The sequence below is a fragment of the Rhagoletis zephyria genome, unplaced genomic scaffold, assembly GCF_001687245.7.
Source record: "Rhagoletis zephyria isolate East Lansing unplaced genomic scaffold, Rhagoletis_zephyria_1.1 Rzeph_scaffold_00022, whole genome shotgun sequence".
Lineage (NCBI taxonomy): Eukaryota > Metazoa > Arthropoda > Insecta > Diptera > Tephritidae > Rhagoletis > Rhagoletis zephyria.
In genome coordinates, this window is record NW_016157106.1 from 323,510 (window position 1) to 345,267 (window position 21,758).

At 33.7% G+C, this 21,758-nt stretch overlaps 2 protein-coding genes across 7 annotated transcripts in view; both read left to right on the forward strand.

The window, feature by feature from the left end:
• Positions 1–1,107: 1,107 nt before the first annotated feature.
• RnrS (ribonucleoside-diphosphate reductase subunit M2) lies at positions 1,108–7,036 on the forward strand. Its single transcript, XM_017615182.1, has 4 exons — positions 1,108–1,414; positions 1,509–1,733; positions 5,592–6,320; positions 6,425–7,036. The coding sequence occupies exons 1-4, from the start codon at positions 1,358–1,360 to the stop codon at positions 6,575–6,577; spliced, it is 1,164 nt and encodes a 387-aa protein (XP_017470671.1). The 5' UTR covers positions 1,108–1,357; the 3' UTR covers positions 6,578–7,036.
• A 6,707-nt stretch (positions 7,037–13,743) lies between these two features.
• Positions 13,744–21,758, forward strand: part of LOC108362274 (phospholipase ABHD3-like) — an 18,152-nt gene continuing 10,137 nt past the window's right edge. The window contains exon 1 of one of the 6 annotated variants that reach the window (XM_017615194.1): positions 13,744–13,840. The gene's annotated coding sequence lies outside the window, so the exon portion shown is untranslated. The other 5 variants (XM_017615225.1, XM_017615204.1, XM_017615212.1 and 2 more) reach the window with 5 other exon arrangements.

Genomic DNA, 21,758 nt, shown 5'->3' on the forward strand with positions numbered 1-21,758 from the left:
AACACTCCCCAAAAACTCTTTGGGGAAGTTAATTGTTGCTACAACAACAACAACAATAATAACAACAACAACAATAACAACAGCAATATGGAAGAAACGCGAAAGTCGGTACAGCAGCGCAAGAGCGGCTGGTAGTGCAGTGTTGGTTACGTATTTATCACCCTGTACTTCTCGTAGTGCATTCCAATGAATTCAGCGAATGACACTTCGCTTTGTTCGCAATTTCGCATCTTTCAGCTACTATCTCCCTCACACATTCGTAAACAAGAGTAGCGGGCAGGGAAGCCAGCTCATTGGGAATTCCCCGATTTGCGGGGAATTAGAGTTTGCGTGGGGAATCGGGGGGAATCGGGGAATAGACCGTTTGTTGTAAAGAATTTCAGTTTACGTGCAGAATCGGGAGATGAACTGCTTTTTATGAGGAATTAGGTGTTAACTAATTTATTCTTTTTTGCTTCACTGACTTTATAATGAGGTCAAAAAGTCGCATAAGAAATCCTGTAAATTATACAAATTACCGTTGATTTGGAATTTTATTTGTCGCATTTGCATTCATATAACGAATAAACACACTTTTTTTATTTGGAAGAAAACCGCAACACTTTCGGAAAAAAATTAAAACAAAAGTTTTTAACCCCTTGAAACTTGCATTTATTAGAATTGAGTGGGCTACAAGGCGGCATATTCTAAATCTTTCTAGAAAATCTAATAAAAAAGCTCACATTTTTACGGAAGTTTGTAGCCTTTTTATTAATATCACATAAAGTTTGAAACTTGTACGGTTATTGTATAAAAATTAACTATATTAAAAAAAATAATTCAAATTAATAACAAAAAAAAAACATAAATGTAACTTGTCAAAATTTGGCGCGACTGAAACTTTTTCGACCACTGTTTGTGTGTAAACATTACATACATAAATGTACATTTGTTTCTTTATTTGTTGACTAACTTCATAAAAGTTTGAATTACATTAACAAAAACAATACAGACCAGCAATACGTCACTATTTTTTTTTTTTATTTTGTAAAGAAGGAGATATCCATGGGTGGGGAATTTGACGAAATTTCCGGCAAAATCGGGGAATTCTCAAAAATGAGTTGGCTACCCTGGTAGTGGGCAACAAAAATATTTCCCGCCAATATTGCGAACGAATGCACCAGGAAAGAAATTGCCTATAAGAGGAGGTGGTCGGAACGTTTAATTCTTCAATAAGTTTTCTGACGCTGAACGAGTCGTGAGTCGTGTTGTGCTGTTCCTGAAAGAACGTTTTGCAAAGTTGCGAACGATTTAATTTGTGCTATACAATTATATTTCCGTTGACCGTATTTAATACATATTAAGAACAAAGACTAAAATGGCATTTGCTGGCAAAGAAAACATTGCTGAGAACTTGGAGAAATTTTCGCTGAAGGTGAGTGAAATTCGGTTTTGTAATATCCGCGTTTTTTGCTCATGCCACATATATAATGCGGTTCGGTGTAATAAGATATGCTAATATTTTGCAGAGTCCGAGAAAAATTTTGACAGACGTGAATAACATGCGCAAAATGTCGATTCCCAACGAGGACTTGGCGAAAATGCAAGATACTGCATCGGAGCAATTGACAACGCTAGCCAGCAAGCCTGCAACCCCATTTGATCCAACAATTGAACCTTTGCTGAAGGAGAACCCACGTCGTTTCGTTATTATGCCAATCGAATATCCAGATATCTGGCAGATGTACAAGAAGGTAGGCTTTTTCGCTTACTAATGTATCCAACCATAAATTTAGTATAAAACCCAACGTGGAATGAAAAATCACAAGAAAATCGATTAGTATGAGGTGCGACAGCTGTTTCTGCGAACTTTCCTGTATAAAAACAATATACATGCACTGTAGTGAAAGAGGTTATCCCCAATGCAGACGTAGTCAGATTCGCTAACCGGCTAATTGCACTGCCGTTGCTGGTATTGCAAAAAAAAAGTATTAATACTGCTGACTGTACGACGACGTATATTAACATGTTGCGACAGGTTGGTTTCTATTGAAAGATACTACGTCATTGAAAATCTTCGGCGACTGTATCCACATTCATTCAATCCCTCATTTTACTTTGTTAAATATCAAACCAGCTGAAGCACCTTTATATGTACTATGCACACATTTGTGAATATGTACATATTTGCATACATATGAGCATATTTGATTGCTTTTATTTAGGTATATGTTTATGCGCTGTTTAGTGCGCCATGTGATGACCTTTTCTGCGATGAGTAAGTGCAAGCGGGGGATAGAAATATTACAAATTGGCGCGTAGCTACTTGTTTTCTTTCAGCTGTTGGCGGCAAAGTTTTCCCGCGCGCGCTCTTTTGGGTCGTTATCTGTTGCGCCTTTTCACAAATTTCGGAGAAGTGCGTTTCGAGTCATGCATACATATGTACATACGTATAAATGTGTATGAATAGTTGCATACATATGTACATACATATTTTGATGAATAGGTATTTTTGCATTGATAACAATATCCGTGAAAATATTTTTAAGTAAGTACATTTATAGCCAAGAAATTTATCCTTCCCTTCGTACTGCTGAATTTGTTTCCGGTCATGTATCCTATCAGAGGATGCCCTTTAGTTTAGCAGATTTCAGTTGTTATTCCTTATTGCCAAGGATTTGTAATAAATTTATAAAACATTTATGAAATTTTTCCTCAACAAAAGTATGCAAATGGAAATTATATAACCGACGTGTCGCGCACCGTCTTCAAAAGGGGCACAACTCAAAATTACACGTTTGTCAGCAAATGCGAAAAACTATTTCTTAGCTCATGATAATCATATGGGCAAGGGAGACTTTTTGTTTAATAAATTATACAAAAATTTGCTCCAGCTTTTGCTGAAAGGTAAATAAAAGCTCTGTAAAATGTTAGCGCTTAATTAAAAAAAAGGCCAAATTTTGGGTTGTGCGCTAATGTTGAACATTCGAAACCTTCAAGTATTCATACTGAAATGTACAGGTTTAAGTTAATAAAGTGGTAGCCGGGTTTTAAATAAAACACCTTCTCCTTTCGCTGCTCAAATTGGAATGTCCTCTTTTATTCTTTTCTTTTCACAAGATGGTGTCTTATAACTATATCTTAAGGTCTAGTTACACTATTCGTGTACTAAAAATATGCTAAAGGGACTATTACACTATTACAATGATTTACATGATTTATTAATCTATTACTTAAGCTAGCCTATACAACGCTACTACAATACTAACAAATCATACATACTTTTATATGCTCTAAAATAGGACGTTCTTGAAAAGTTGTTTGAGATAGGGCGTTTTCGATCTGGCTGCCGAGATAGGTTGCTATTCCACTCAGCCGTCGATATACATATCCTTAATACGAAAGTCTGTAGATTACTCACTAAAACCGTACAACAACTTAAAAATTAGTTATACCTAGTCTTCAATAAAATAGAGCGTAGAAATCGCTTAATAACAAAAATGTTAGATAGGGCCGTTCTATACATAATTACATGTACATACACATGTATGCATTAAGGTAACGATATGTACATATCGCTCGCTTTGAGTGAAAAGTGTCTAAGTCCCATTTTAAAAATTTTACAGGAGGAAAAAACTTCTTATAGCCATTTTCTTCAAGTATTTCGCACAACTTTTAATGCAACATTTTGCCTGTTTAAAGTAAAGCAAAACTCCATACGAATCGGAGGGATTCGATATTTATTAAAAGATTTCGAACTTTTTTGGCCTTACCGCATTTTCTGTGCTTCTTTTGGACTTGCCAAATGTTGCTTTCATTTAATATAGACGAGAATAAACAAAGCAAGTACCTTTATCCTTTTCGAAACAATTTATTTTCAATTTCTCTAGCCTCCTGTATCAAATTATGAGTTTTCATAAAAAGGGGACTAAGCTAGCGATATGTTCATATGTATATACTTACATACGTTTGTACAAATTTCTGTTTTTCTCTTTTTCACCCTTTGTAATTAGCACATTTGTTTACCTGTATTCTGCTTATAACATGCCCGAACATGATCAGTTGGCAAAGTCAACAGGGCATGACTACAATTTTATGTGGAACAAGTTTCGCATTTCAAATACATAGTCACGTTTACAGATCGTTTTGTAGATAATAAATTCCGTGTATGTACATACATATGTATGCTTCCATAGAATATTTTTTGGGTGTATTAACTAATTTCGTTCCATAATCATCTTTCCCCTGCCTATCTTTTAAAAATAGCGTTTTGTTGTTGCTTTTTTTCAACTTGTAAATATTTTAGTCAAATTACAAATCGCCTAAATTCTTTTTGTAGTATATATCTGTGTTCGTAAGGAAAAGTAGCTTATGTCGAAAGGCTGACTAGTATAATGCGGCATTCCCTTTATTCTTTAAACGACAAGGAATTTTTGGATGAGACTTGACTTGCTAGTATCGGAACTATTTATTGCACGTTTATTTGCCAAAAGTTGTTCAACGGGTCAGTGCCAGTGAGTCATTTGCAATTGTATGTTGCGTATGCCGATTTATACTAAAGCCAGCCTTTCGACATAAGCTACTTTTCCATACGAACACAGATATGTACATTAGACTGCATCACTCCCCATACAAAAAAAATCGGTACTATTTTTCCACCGGAATTATAAAATCTATTATATTTTAAGGCGTCCACCAAAATATTTCGGAAAAATATTAAGATTTAAATGAGCTGGATCCAAAAATGGAGTTTTTTTATGAATAAAAAAGTTTCTTAAAGATTTTTTTTTTAAATCCCCTCAAATGACAAAACGGTTTAAGCTTAAAATATTTGCATAAAAATATTTGAAAAAAAAAAACAAAAATTGAACGGATCGTAATGATGAGATTTTTGTTGCTGTTTTTTAACTTTTTTCAAAGATTGATATAAGAAAAACTTGAATAACTGAACCTTAGCTCTTCCGATTTAGTCTTGAGAGGTGTCATTGGAAAGGTATTTTCTCACCCTTTTTATTTCTTTGCTAATAAACTCATTCAAAGGATGGAAGGGAAAGGAAGGAGGAACGAACGTCATTTAAAGTTGAATTAGGAAAAACGATAAGATACGAATGACGTTTTTTGGCCAGAAATAAAAACAGTGTGAAAATACGTTTCTACTGAGATCCCATAAGTCTAAATCAGAACATTTTTGGCCCAGTTATTCAAGTTTTTCGTAAATCAATCTTTGAAAACGTAAACAAACAGCACCAAAAATCTCATTCTTACGATTCCGTTGAAGAGATTTTTAAATATTTTTATGCAGATTTTTTAAGATTAATCTAATTTGTCATCTGAGGGGACTTTTTTCAAAAAGTTCTTTAAGAAACTATTTTTATTCATAAACAACTTCATTTTAAATCGGTCCAGCTCACTTAAATCTTGATATTTTTACGAAATATTTTGGTTGACGTCTTAGAATATAATAAATTTTGTAATCCCGGCGGAAAAACCGCAACTTTTTTTGGTGATGCAGTCTAATGTACATAAATCCATTGATAGTTTATGCCTTTCTAAGATCGTTTAAAAGCAAGAATCAACTTTAATAAAACTACAAATTCACCGTTATCTTGCAGGCAGAAGCATCCTTCTGGACGGTGGAAGAGGTTGACCTTTCCAAAGATATGGATGATTGGGCGCGTCTCACCGACAATGAACGCCATTTCATTTCGCACGTTTTGGCATTCTTTGCCGCCTCCGATGGTATTGTGAATGAAAACTTAGTTGAACGCTTCAGCCAAGAAGTTCAAATCACAGAGGCGCGTTGCTTCTATGGATTTCAAATCGCCATGGAGAATGTGCATTCTGAAATGTACAGCATATTAATTGATACATATATTAAGGATGGCAAGCAAAGGGATTACTTGTTCAATGCTATTGAGACGATGCCTGCTGTTAAGCGCAAGGCTGATTGGGCACTGGCGTGGATTTCATCGAAATCGGCCAACTTTGGCGAACGTATAATAGCATTTGCCGCGGTTGAAGGCATTTTCTTTAGTGGCAGTTTTGCTTCAATCTTTTGGCTGAAGAAACGGGGCCTAATGCCTGGTTTGACATTCTCTAATGAGCTAATTTCAAGGGACGAAGGATTACATTGCGATTTTGCTTGCCTGATGTTCCAACACCTCATTCAGAAGCCAAGTAGGGACCGTATTATTGAAATCATTGCTGAAGCTGTTAAAATTGAACAAGAATTCTTAACTGATGCCTTACCTGTGAATTTGATTGGCATGAATTGCCAACTAATGTCTGATTATATTGAATTTGTGGCAGATCGCTTGCTGGTCGAGCTGGGAGTGGGCAAGGTAAGAGATGACTTAATTAAGTACTACATACATACATACATACATACATATATTCATAAATTGCACGCGCCTGTGTTTAACTTTTTTTTTTTAATATTTTGTAGATTTACAATACACAAAACCCCTTCAGTTTTATGGAACTTATCTCATTAGATGGCAAAACGAATTTCTTCGAAAAGAAAGTGGGAGAATACCAGAAATGGGGAGTTACCTCGAATCGCATGGATCATGTCTTCACGCTAGACGCTGACTTCTAAATATGACTTGTACCTACCATTTGTAGATATACCTTTATAAATATATTTAGATAATATTTTAGTATTAAGATTCTAGTTTATACAAAAAAGCGGCAATTTGCCAACAATTCTTTACATACTTTACTTACCTGACAAATGCAAATTTACTACGTTTTCCTAGTTGTATTTGTATTCTATGTATGTAGTATATTATCGACACCTTCACAATGCTTCATTTTTAAATATGCAACTAAATATACGTCATATATTCATTATCCGTTAAAGAAAAAAAAAACATTGTGGACTAAACTAAATTGTAGTTAAATTTTGAATATTGAACGCAATAAAGCGAAAAGAAAAATGTGATTAATTTGTGTTAAATTTACATAAGAGTATAAGGAAACTTGAAAGTTTTGTCACGAAGATCGGTAAGTGCAGCCAGTCGGCGTTCGATTAGCATGAGTTGCTTCCCAGAAGATAATTTAGGTAGGCCTTAAGTAAAGCCATTTTAGAGGCCTACGCAAGAAGGGCTTATCCATTTACAATTCACGCGAATGTATAAATTTGTATTATTTAGCATTACAAATTAATTTCAATAAACATTTTAAGTTGCAATAACACATATTTGGTATAAATCTTAAGCAAGTACTTCAAAGATGTATGATTTTTATAAATTAGGGGGCAACTTTAAAAGAACTCCTCTAAAAGGCCTTCTGAAGTATGTCCTATAAGAGCCCTTCTGGAAGGCCCTCCATGGGTAGCGAAAGAAGAAGCCCTTTAATTTGTGCCACTCCATAATTGGCAAGTTGCATCTGCCCGGCTGATTGATGTTCTCGGGGAAATCTATGAATGGAATTACCGCTATCTAGAAATGCGATGCGCGGGGCGATGTCTACTACAGCTGTCATGTAAAGGAGCGAACATTCATTCATCTCTTATGAGCGCTTTCGAGCTCTATAAACATCTTGATAATAAAATCGATCTTTAATGCGATTGTGGGTGCAGGATGCCAAACAGCAGCACTATAAAGATTCCAGCAAAACAAGATCCGATAAGCTGCATAGCTATCTCCTGTTAGATAAACAAGAAGTCAAAGCGACATTGTTGTGATTAACGGAGAGCAGTATTCTATCTCTGCTTCATCTCTATAGCTTCTGCAGAAACCGGTATTCGGGCCTCCAAACCAGGCGGTCAATGGTCCAGTGTCCCGTTAGTATTCCTGTGTGAAACCTAGTGCTCGGCTTTGAGAGACTTAGCATAGTTCATGTTCTTCGTTTATTGAGCAGTGGTCCGAGTCAACGCGGAAACTAGCCGACCTACCCTTGCTAGCTGCTCTGGCCATTTGCTCAACATGTGAATACAGGAATCACAGGGGGATTGAACCGTTTCCCTAAAGTCTTTTTTAGATCCCTCTCTGGCACTCGTCGCTGGTATCGCACTGTGCCTCCGAACTTTTGACCACGTCAACCGATTTCGATAATTCATCGGAATTTGCATCGGAAAGGTAGTGTTTCAGTGATGGTCCCATACTAATCTGGTTAAGATCCGATCAGGGGATCGTGAGATATATACATATATATTTTATTATATGACAATTGAAATTGGTTTTTTTTTTGCTAAAAATTACTTGTTATAATATATACTGGTTATGTATGCAGAATCATTTTTGCCAAAAATGCTCTGGTTAGGTGGCACTAAGGTCGAGATATTTTGAAAAACGTATTTATGCTCTGATTTGTTTCACATTTGGCATATTTAGTTGAAACTTAATAAGACATATTCGTCACCTGGGTAAAAGATTGTCGCAAGCGCCATTTTGACGATTTTTAGTTGTAGATGCAGTTATAGATTTTGAAACAAGGTCGTTCGTATCTCCTTAAGTTTCCGAGATATTGACTACAATTTTTTCGATAATTTAGTAAAAATTTAGTTAGTGATGCAGCCATATGAAACCAATCAATATCGTAAAAATGGCGTTCTCCATTTTTGGACATCTTTAGTTTTCGAGATATTGAGTAAAAAATGTCGTTAATTTGGTATAAATTTTGATCACATTTTGTCGTATTTCATACAAAGCGGCTGCCGAATTGTGGACAAATGACGCTTACGATAAAATTTTACTAAAGAAAATCCTTCATAAACTCAAAACTAATTAACAATAAACATTAAAAATTAAATATTTTAAGAATTTTGTGAACTAGTAACATTTTCAGAGACTTTGGAGAAATTCTATCCTCGCGTTTTTGAGAAATTGCATTCCAAACTTCAATCGCGATTTCCCACAACCTGTCGAAATTAACATACGACAATCTTTTACCCAGGCGACGATATGTAGATTTGCAAAAAATGAAACCGCTGGTGGCGCTGATGTCAAAATAAAAAGTACATTGGACATAGAATGCATGTTTCCTTCCCGTTCGTTAGAAATTCTTTCAAGAACAATATTAACAAAATTTTTTCAATGGAAATTTTAGTAACGTAACGCCAGGCAACATCACATCAGATAATTCAGTTGATTAAACATAAAGCAGAAAAGATTTTTACATTTCAAAACTTGGGAAATTATCCTTAAGCATTTCCAATATTAATACAAAAACTTTTGTACAAATGATCTTGCCCAATTCGCAGGGTTTTGCCCTTTTTCAAACAAAGTCAAAATCCACTAATGTTTCTTTTTTTTAACGTCACGCCAGCGCGTAAGTTGACTAATATCTTTGAATCGCTACTACCAACAGTTGTAATTTTTTTTACTGAATAAGGGGTCATTTAATTGCTATGAAAATTTAGAAAAACCTTTTTAAAATTTTGACTTGTTCAATTCGTTTTTTTTAACATTTTGTCATACGAGCCTCACGTAACGCCAGTTTGGAAATACCTTAAACAAACGAAAGAAAAATAGCCAAAACTAGTCAAAATGTCACTTGACTTAATTAGCTGACCATAAGTGTACATACATATAATACTTAATTAGAGTCTTGGAAACTTACTTAATTTTTTACTTATAATTTGTTTTTTTTTTTGTAAATTTAATTCTTAGTTTTTATTGTTTTTAAAGAATGTTTTAATTTATTAGATAATTTTTAGAAACTTACCTTTTTGTTTCTTTATTAATTAAAATTTCTTTGGGTTTTTTTAGATTTTATTGTTTTAAAAATAAAAATATTTTATCTCGACACTTAATTTTTAGGACCTGTTTTAATTTCCTTTTTACAATTTTTTTTTTCTTTTTAATTCAAAGTTATTTTAATTTTTAGTTTTTATTGTTTTAAAAAGAAAACTACATAATTTTTAATTTCATATAATTGTTAGAAAACTTAATTCTTAGAATAACTCTAAGAACTCCTACTTAGCAAGATCTTTCAAGTAATGTTGCGAAAGGCAGAAAAGAGCTTTCAAGATAGGTGCTAGCATTGACATAGCCGCATTGAAGACTCTTTGTCTTTCGAAAGATTGTGGTGAGTTGAGACAGTTGCCAGGATTGCCCTGTTAGTAGCTAACTTGTTAAGGATGCACTCTAACGCCACTATCGACGAGGTTTTTCAACAGTCCAGCGGCTTTAAGTTTTGTTGTTTACATTATATGTAATTCTACTTTAGCGAGCTCGAAAAGCGACATCATTCCTACATCCTGACTTAAACTGGAAATTTTGTGCAAATGGCGTTATGAAACTAACACTAAACCAAAGACAAAGAACCATTTTTCAGTAACTTCGAATTTTCCTACAAGGTAGCGACCATGACCCAGGAAATATGCATCCATACATATCTATGTACATATTTATGCACATATACATTTGTAGTAGCGTTTAAAAATTTACAAATATAGAATGAGACATGTCTAGTCAGAATGAGAATTTAGCGCCGAAGAAACAAACAATAAAATATATCTACTCACACGTGCTACAAAATCAGCATGTGAAATACGAATTACATCAGAAAACAGCAGCATAAGCTGTATTGCTTAAAGGAATACTTTGAGAGCCATGTGCACTAATATTTACTATATTCTAAAAAGGGTGGTTCAAATGCATGCATTCAAAAATTAAGAAAATAGCAAAATTTGATTCTTAAGTATCCCTTATAAGCCTTATTAATAAATATTTATAAATTTTGTGAGTAAGGTTTTAGACGATATTTATACCTGTTTCGATCGGACGATACTCACTTTAAAGTTCTGCATCATACATACATACACATATAGATTACACTACTCAAGCGATTTTCAAGTTTTGATCTTATCTGAGATAAAGCTTTCCATTCCTAATAGATTTTTGGTCACTGAAATTCAATTTGAACTCAGAATTACCACATATCAGTTTTTTTTTTTTAATATTCTAACCCAAAAATACGAAAAATTCGTTGTTGTTACTTAACAAAAAAAAAATACCTAGTTCTTTAAAGTATATCTCTTGCTCTTTCACATGCCGCACAGTGATATTTAGTCCCCGATTCGTGCCCCTAAATCCGAAAATAAAGTATAGAGGCGTGTTCTGGTTTTCGTACGAACCCAATATTTTAAATTTTTGTACAGAAAATGATAGGAAAATTTTATAATTTTCGATTCGTACGGAAACAAGAATACGCCCCATATATTTTGGGGTTTTAATTTCTTGGGCTGGCTAAAATGATGTTTCAGCCATCGAAATATGTCCAAGACAGGTCCCGACCTTTTGCGCCTGTTTGTATGATCAGTGGTAAAGTGTTAGTTGAGGCAGCGCTCTGAAAACACTGGTTTACAGCAAAAATTTTCTATGAATGCCGCTATCCAATTCCTATGTAGAATTGCTCGGTGATTCGGAAGAGTTAATTTTTTTTTTTATGAATACGTTTTCAAGATATTTGTAATTTACCGTTATTCAACTTAAAAAAAGAGTGGTTCCACTTAATCAAGTATATCTTACGAACCAATTGAACAAACGTAATAAAAGATACGCAAATGAAAGTGTACGTACATCTTTTTTCGATAGGCCTGATAGGTTCTGCGAAATTAGTTAACAAATATATCAAAAGACAAAACAGTCGTAATTTTTCTATTTTTCCCCTATTCAAGTTTGATTTTTTTAATTACAAGCTTTTGTTTGTATGAATGTATGTATACATGTTTGTTAGGGGCAAATCTTGCAATCAATTTTTGAGCAACTTTCCGATGACCTGCTTGACTTCACGGTTGGCTCAGAACTCGATGACAATGCACTAATCCGATAGGTGGCGCACGCGTCGAGATATTTGCAAAACCCGCATTTAGAGCCCGATTTAGTTCATATTTAACACCTATATTAAGAATGTGAAAAAGAATAACTAAACTAAAAATTTTTCCGATAGGAGGCGCACCAGTCGATATATTTGGTAAACCAGTATTTAAGGTCCGATTTCGTTCATATTCAGAAAGTTTGCCGTAGATATTTATCTCGCATGAGTTTTTCAACAAGTATCGATTGAAAGGAAATCTAGCGCGATACTCATTTCATCGTTTTCCATACAAAATACATTGGCCGTCAAGAGAAAAGCGTACAACAATATTAGCCCAAAACCCGACAAGGGATGACGTAAATTCGTTCCAAAATAAATCATCTTACCACCCAGTCGGAAAAATCAACCAACACCAACATACATTTCAGTATTTCTTAATAAAAAAAAATTGTATGACCAAAAATAAAAATAAAAATGGGAACAAAACATCATCATTCTTCAGCAGCATCGGTATTACCAATCGAGAGAAAACAAATAAAATCTAGTCAAATTCGAAAAAAGTTAGTAGGTATAACTTCCACAATATTTAGAATTTCGAAACATCTTGAAACTTGTATTTTTCTTTTATTATTGTGAAGCATAAACAGATAATGACACAAAAAAGCTCGACCTTCGAAAAAATGGTGGCCCACTTCGCAAATTTTTACTCTATGTATGTACGATATATAAACACGTACATATTGCTGTGGAAAAACAATAATTTAGAAAGCTTGTTTGATTTTAAAAGCGTTCTAACCCAGTTTAATACTTTCCTTGGCCCCGAAAAAAATCGTTTGCATCTCGTCGCCTGGGTAAAAGATTGTCGTATGTTAATTTCGGCAGGTTGTGGAAATCGTATTTGAAGTTTGGAATGCAATTTCTCAAAAACGCGAGGATAGAATTTCTCCAAAGTCTCTGAAAATGTTACTGGTTCATAAAATTCTTAAAATATTTAATTTTCAATGTTTATTGTTAATTAGGTTTGAGTTTATGAAAGATTTTCTTTAGTAAAACTTTGTCGTAAGCGCCATTTGTCCACAATTTGGCAGCCACATTGTATGAAATACGACAAAATGTGATCAAAATTTCTACTAAATTAACGACACTTTATACTCTATATCCCGGAAACTAAAGGAGATATCCAAAAATGGAGAACGCCATTTTTAAGATATTGATTAGACAATGAAAAGGCCGAACTAGTGAACTAGTTCATTGTGATCATTGAGATGAACCAGTTCTTTAGTTCATTTAGTTCAAGCCTAGTATGAAATACCACTGTGTGCCGTAAGTAGTTTGAAAATTTCAAAAAGTGTATCTGTTAAAAAATAAGATATTCGAGCAAACTAAATATCACGTGAAAGGACAAGAGATATTCTCTAAAACGCTTTGTATAATGAATGTAAATTAACCTCGAAAACAGGCCGAGCTTAAATTCTAAGTTCTAATTCGTATTTAGCGATCGAAAATCTATTAGAAATAGCTGGCCTCAACTCAATTAAAATGTCGATCTACATAGTATTTTATCGGCACAGTCTTAATTTTTACTGTCAATAGAAGTAGTTGGAGCTTGAGTCAGTTTGGTACTAATTGAAAATTAGCTGTCATTTGAAAAACAAGCATTTTGCCAACGAGTTTCAGATCGATATCTCTAAGAACGTATATAATAGTCTTGGATATTTAAACAAAAAATTTACCTACATACTTAAAATCACATAAGTTGTTGTATGAGAAGTCCATAAATGTGTATGATTTAAAAGTATAACTGGACCACCCTCTATATACAGTCATGCGTACAAATACTAGTTGCCTAGTAATTTTGTAGGGGTTGAGAATGAACACAATAAGCCCATAGTGAGGGAGTGCGTGGCTGGGAGTTTTAGCAAGGTTTTGAAATAAACAAATCGACAAAAGAGCAGGGAAAAATCGTTTTAACAACCGCTAGTCAGTAATGTTGCGGCTTTTATTGAGCTCGGAGCGCTGAATGGCAATTTGAAAGAGGCTCGCGCTTTTTCGATCTCTTATGTTCAGTGCATTGCGAATTTTTAGTTGAATTAAGGTGATTTCTTTTTCAAAAAGTAAAATAAGTATGTTGGTGTGCAACTTTTTTTAATATTTAACGCATAATACCTAATCGTATAAATAATTAAACAAATATTAAACGAAACACATAACTTACATAAGTACTAATCAATTTAGAGGTAAAAGTAAAGGGGTAGTGAAACCATATCAATTAAAATATTTAAACATACATATATTCATAAATCGCGTAAAAAATCTACGAGTACAAAAAGTAGAAAGCATTGAATAAATTTCAAGTTTTAAAAATAAATAATATTGATTCTTTGTCGTCAGCTGTTTATATATATATGTACATATATGTACACAAAAGATATGTATGTAAATGTTATCGATTTTTTGATGACCATTGTCATAATTTTTCGGCTGTTAACTTAAACTATCTGCACACTTGTAGTCCAATCATGGTTGCGTTATCGTCTCGCCTTGAAATTTCTAGCCGAGCACATGCATTTCAATGGAGGTCTGCACACGTGTCGTTATCGGCAAGTTATCGGCAATCGTAGAAGATGCTGAAACGGATAAGTACGACACTGTCGTCTGCTAATCGTTATGCACGCATTGTTAGTTTACATTTTATAGGAAAAATTTGTGAAAAGGTAAATATTTGCATTAAAGTTATATAAAAATGAGTATTTCTTGCATAAAATCTGTGGAGATTATTAAAAAGTGGATAATTACAATAAATGATAGTCAATAAATGAGAGTTCTAACTATCAAATATGATAAAATTGTAAATAGGCTCTGCGGGCGTGCACAAAACACACTTCAGAAAAAAAAGAGATTAATTAAAAATTATGTCTAGAATTGTGGCAGCACAATTCATTTTTTTAAAATTACAGGTTTTTCTAAAAATGTCGCGAGCATATCAACCAAAAAACGGAAAGTCCCTGCTCTAAACGAATTTTTAGACGCCAAATGAGTTGAGATATCACGACCAAGTGTGCGGAAGGGTAGTCGTCATGTAATCGGTGAATCATGATTGTGACGATGAAGCCACTATGATTGGATGACCAATGTGCAGAAAGCCTTATTCTAGCATGCAGATATATACAGAGTTGTTATTTTTTCCAAAGTAGATATTTAAATGTATGTATCTGAGGGTGCATCACTCTCCATACAAAAAAATCGGTACTGTTTTTCATCGGAACTTTAAAATTTATTTATTAGATAAGATTTACGTGAGTTGGACCTGTTGGAAAATACCTAAAAAATGCATTTTTTGGAAATAAAATTAGTTTTTAAAAATTTTTTTTTCTAAAAAATCTCCTCGGATAATAGAAAAGCTTTGGCATAAAATGTGTGCATAAAAATGTTTACAAAATTTAACAACGGAATCAAAATTGCACTGATAATAGATAAAAACCTACATCACTTTTGTAGAACATTTTAACCCTCCGCCCACCATTTCAGTTGGGCTCATATGAAACTTATTAAAAATAAGGGTAAAAAAAAACCCACTATGTTAACAGTTAAGGGATTAAAATCTTCTAGGACAAAAGTCTTTAAATCACCTGTGCGATTCCGCCGGAGCGAATCCGCACCGTTTTCAATGCTACAGAGTTCACTACACTCATACCTCTTTATACGGCCCCTCATTTTAAAACGTTTTGCTATAACGGCCTATTTCAATTAAGGAACGCCCTCGGTTCATGGCGTACATTATCTCGTCATATGTATGGCTAAGAGCAATCGGTGATTCACAGGTTTTGTGACACCTATTCAAAAGAAGTTAACATCAGAAAAGTTAACCGAGGCACATAATCACATTAAATAGGGACCAAGCATTCTTCTGCAGTTCGATCCTAATGAATCGAGAAATGTAAAAGTTCCACGAAACATAGATGAGTCAATTTTTGGTACGTATAGCTGCAACGCAAGCCTTCATTACATTACATATCCTTTTTAAAAGATTTTCTTCAAAAATTTCTTTTTACTACCTCATACTATTATTTAATGCTTCATTCTTTATTTCACAGCAACTCTTTTTTGTTTTAGATCCAATTTCAGGCTGTATAAGAGGTATGAGGGTACTCCAAACGATACATATATTTGTAAATAGCAAAATTATAATATTTATTAACACATTACTAGTGACTAGTCTTTGATTGGAAGTTTCAAGACCAAAGCGTAACACACAGTTTTTTTTCGCTTCGTAGGGGGGGAGGGGGAGAGGGGGGAGGGAAATTGTGCGCTTATGGAAATGTAGAACGACTGAAACAAAGCGTCAAATCTGGTGGCAATGAAGTAAAAAAAACCAATACATACGGTAGCAAAAGTCATCGAAACAATCATCCAGCGAAGTGTATTATAGCGTTTCTGTATATATACCATTAATCGAGTCCAAAGACAAAGCTTTAATCTCAGCTGCTGTTACGTTAGCTCAACATCCACTTAGAGGCAAAGGATACCATCGAACTTTATTAACTGCCGCATGGAAGATTTTTGGTGAGGATTTCATAGGGAATGAATAACAACATACTTAATATGAATGAGGTACATCATTACTAGGCTTGGATAGTTCTTGAACTAAATGAACTAAAGAACTAGTTCGTCTCAATGATCAAGTCATTATAAAGTGCCTTATTTTTAAATAGTACTGCACTTTTAATGAGGCTGTTACCTGTCAAACAGTATGAGATACTGTTTTTGCCCTGACAAGGGAAGTAATGGTTTCCTTTTATTATCCGTGACAGCAAAGCTTAAGTTTTTCCATCGCTCGAGCAACATATCTTTATGATTAACTTAGTCATCGGCGATCACAAACAGATATATGATACATTTCAGATTAGCAGATAAGTAACGGCAACAGTCTCTGGGCGATTTTATTAAAATTTGTCAAACTTTAAATTGTGACGGGTGTGACACGTGACGGACGTGACCAACATAATCAATTTTTATTTTTCGAAAATAAAGGTATATAAATACTTACAAGCAATTCGCACATATTCGCCTTTGTCATAGCATTACTTTCTTCAGCTTGCTTACACTGTCCAAGATGTGTTTTCCTTAAAAAGAAACTATCTTGTGTATTTTGTGACGGGCGTGAATTTAAAATATGCTTTGCTTCAATAAATAATGAAATATTTAGTAGGTACTTTCCCGAAAAAACTAGAAAATTAGACTGTTACAATGCTGTCGAATTGTTCTCTCCATTGACCGTTTAAGCAATGCAAAAAAGACAATAGACTACTCTCATATGAGTTTGTAAATGGTACAACCTCAAGTAAAAAAATATCTGATTTTGAGATAGATTTCGAAATTTTGGCTTTCAGTCTTGAAAGATGGATATATTTAAGGCCGGTTACTCAATGAATAATACACTCAAATTCTTAAGTTTATTTTCGTTTCATACGGTATCGATTACCGTGGTATGCGCCGTTTGTAAAAGTATTATATGAATTCAAATTAACAACGATTTTGTTTTGTATGTATCTAATATGTATGATAATAGTATGATAATTCATAAATTGAGCTAAATGAACTGAATGAACTAAATAACTAGTTCACTAAGGTGAGCGAACTACAACTGAACGGTTCACTCAAAAGAACTAAAGTGCCCAACACTAAACATTATTAAAATTCTACTACCCCTGTGTAGCACCAATACATCGATGCAGGCCGAAGCCAATACTAGAACAAAAACAAATAATTAGATGTATTTTTTTTTTTGCTTTTGGTACACAAATATCAAATTTCAGGTATTCATTCCTGAAGTAAGGGTAAGAAAAAACAATTACTCGATTTTGTATGCACTAACTATGGTGAAATTAAAAATTTAGACAATCAGGCCCAATCAACTGATGGAACATCACCTAGTTTCGGAAGATCCCATGCGGGGACCTTATAAAGGGTGTTTTTTAGACATGTGGTTTTCAAGAACAAATAAAACGCATATAGTTTAATGTTATGGCCAAGAATTTAGCTTTATTATAAATATAAAGATATGCCACTATGATTTAAAAATGATTTCGGGCAAGTGACCGCCGCGGCTGGCTCCAATAAATTCCAGCCAAGAGGCCCAATATTCCTCCACTTTTTGCAGAAATTGTTGCCGCATGACAGCAATCGCGTCAATCGTCTCTGGCTTATCTGCGGTGTTAAATCGCACGATCTTAGAGGCCATACCACAGGCCCACAACACGAGATAATGAGCTAACCAAAAGTTTCCTTCAATAAATTGACTGTTTCGTTGGCTGTATGGCATGTAGCGCCGTCTTGTTGGAACCATAGGTCGTCCACATCAACATCCTCCAATTCAAGCACGAAAAAGTCACTGTCCAATTCATTCAACTGTTGCGCGCGAAGGCGGATGGACTCATTCGGGTCTTCTTCGATACTCTGCTCCACAGCAGCAATTGCATCTTCGGTGTGCACTGTACGGCATCTCTGAGGATGCGCATTATCCACTAGAGTAAACGTGGTGCGAAACCGATCCATGGTTGCTCGAATTACCGACTCTGCTGGCCGATTATGTCGACCGAATATTGGACGCAGCGCGCGATACGTCGCGCGAACCGAACAATTATTTTAGTAATAAATTTGCATGATTTGCAAACGTTATGCCGGAGTAAGTCTGTTCATTATGAAATGGCAAACAAAACTGAGTATAAATCAAGTAACAGCTGTCAAAAATCAACAACATAAAAAAATTGTCAAAAATCAACGGCATCTTGTAACCACTTGAAACTTGCACTTTTGTATACTAAAGTACAAGGGCTACAAGACTGCATTTCCGAAATTTTGTTTTAAATGTTATTAACTTATGCACTGCAGGTCATTAGGATAGCACACTCCTTTGTTGACTTGTTTCTTAAATTTGTATAAAATTTTAAAATCGGATTTACGCGTAGAATACATTTTTATAAAAAAAAATTAATGCATATTAAACATACAAAAGGAAAACTATGCATACAGATGATTAAAAGGGTGTGCTATTCAAATGACTGGGAGTGTTTATTGAAAGACATTTTGAATATCGTGTAAAAATTTTTCTGTGAGAAACTATAAATACATAAATATGTATGTATAACTAACTGTACATCTATTTTGGTACATATGTATGTATGTATTCATGAACGATGGATTGATTTAAATTAGGTTTCATGCTTTTTAAGATTATCATCAAAATTTTGTGCATTCAATTTAAATAGCAATTATTCACCTTAACATGTCCGGTGAAATGTTAACAACAGTTGCTGCAGCTAAATTTTATCAGTAGCATTAGCCGCACTAGTGTACTCGTAAATACGTCAACTATGTACTCAATTGTCGAATGGGCAATTGTTGGACTGCAAAAAAGAAAAAGGGAACAAAAACTAAAATGCCTTCACATTGAGTGCATATGCACAGAATTTATTGCAATAAATAATAAATATGCAAATTTCTAAATGGGGTTTGACAATTGTCAAACCAACGTGTATTCTTCCGTGTGCTTATTACGTTCCCGTTCAAGTTTAAAAATAATATTACTATGCTCAAGAGTGCCTTTGCACTTGACAAGATAACTAACTAACTACATATTAATATATACTGATATCTATATATGTACATAGTTGTTTGCTAGAATATGTCATGAAATAAAGAGAATAATTTTGTACTTTGGCCCATTGAAGAATACGAAAATTTTTAAGTGTTGGTTGACAGCGTAGCGAAAACGTACATACAGTGACGAACAAAAGTATTGGCACAGTGAATTTTTCGCAATATATGCCAAGTTTTTTTTTGTTCTAATTTATTTTCGATAATTTTTTATAGAAATATAGTTAATTTTATACCAAACAACATAAAAATAACATCTCTAAACTTTGTGCAAAACTCAGAAAAATTCATTAAATTTGCACACTAATTTGTAACTTTTTATTCAGATTTTTTAGAAAAATTCTAAGTATGCTGTTTTATAGTCCATTCAATTTTACTACAATTTTTACAAAATGTAAGCTTAAAGTTGCTAGAAAATCGCATTGACTTTTGGCAATTTTTTTAATGGAAGGTGTTGCTCATTTTCTCCATGCAAAAAATAATTGTCGAATATACTTTGTATAGAAAAACTAGCGTGAAAAAAATTACCAAACATCAACTAGCGACTTCAAACTTGCACTTTTTTATACTAAATTTGAATGGGCTATAAAACTGCATACTTAGAATTTTTCTAAAAAATCTGTATAAAAAGTTGGAAATTAGTGCAAATGTAGTGAATTTTCCTGGGTTTTGCACAAAGTTTACAGATTTTATTATTATGTTTTCTGGTGTAGAATGAACAATATTTTTATAAGCAATTATCGAAAATAAATTAGAATAAAAAACTTAGCACATATTGCGAAAAACTCACTGTACCAATACTTCTTTTCGGCACTGTATGTATGTATATGTGCACATAAGTTTGTATGCCAGTTTGTTGTAAATTCGACATAAAAATTAAAAATAAGATAAACCATGATAAAACCACAAGTTCAGTTGCGAGAGGTTTGCTTGTCAGCAAACATCGCTAGTAGCCAGTCCATCAATAAAACAGTCTGCTTGCGTTATACACCCGGCGGGTTTTTGTTCGTTTTATATTATCTAATAGTTGTAGTGGCCGATGAAAAATATAGTGCAATTTACAGAAATTCATTGACAAAGAACCAGCTACAAAATTACTAAAGAAAAAACAAAAACAAAAAACAAAAACAATATACATATGTAAAATGAATTAATGTACAATAATCACAAATCTTAAAAAAGTAATGTGACTCAGACTGAATTGTGTGTTGAGGTAATCAAGTGTGTAAATCAAAACGTACTTCAAGGCAAACACCGGCTAAAATCGAATTTATATTGTGTATTAGGTAATTTCAATCAAAACGAACTGAGACAAAATAAAATTGTGTTTAGTTGAGATTTGCACGCAATCGAGAATGGGAACATATGTATATAGTATAGTATAGTCAATGGGTGTAGAACATATTTACATGCATATGTATGTACTTAAGTGTTTCATGATACACTTGCATGAATGTAAGTGCTAATCTTAATAATGTGCAATAAAATAAAGAGTACTTACGTATATATGTATGTATATATGTATGTACAACAGGGACAATGAAAATTTTCCCTAAGAATAGATACATTCAGTGTAGTTCATACTTACACTCCCCAATTTTGACAGAGGCCATTGTTGCATTAAGGACAATAAATACTACAAAATTTTATATTAGTTTATGCGTAATTACTTTTCATTTAATGCGATTTTATTTTTGCTAAAAAAGAAGAAATTTCTTATTGTACAAATGGTTCTTGTTTAATAAATACGATAACTAAAAATTTTAATATTAGGATGCGCCCACAGAAGTCAATGATATGTATATAACATAGGACATAGACTTCCTTCGTTATGAAGGCTGTGACATTCTCACTTGCAAGATTTAAATAATGGATATTCCATGTGTAAGTGAACCTTTATGTCCAGTTATAAAGTAAATTGTTACACATGTACCGCTGGATAAATTATTACTCAAAATCCTAAATTGACGTAATTTGGGAGAAAAAATTCAATTATATTTCTTTTATCTGTCCGCACCGATAACACTGGTCGACGGCCAAAATTTACCAGAGACGCCGTTATGAAATTCGTATGTAAAATCACCCCCTGATTCCGAAAATCAAGGTTATTTTTAATTTTATGGTACCGTTTTTGAGATTTTTATATTTTTACAAAAAAAATTGAAAAAATCGGTAATGATTGTTTGTTATCTTTGAATCTACAGGGCCTAGCAAAAAGTGTTGTATGCACAGCTTATAGAAAATTTATTACCTTTTAAAAGCTTCAAACCGTTTTGAATTGCTTAATTCGTTCTTGAGATATATATGATAAGTGGACCCAATTTTTTTTTTTTTTGCAAAAACGGTAAATTGCAAAT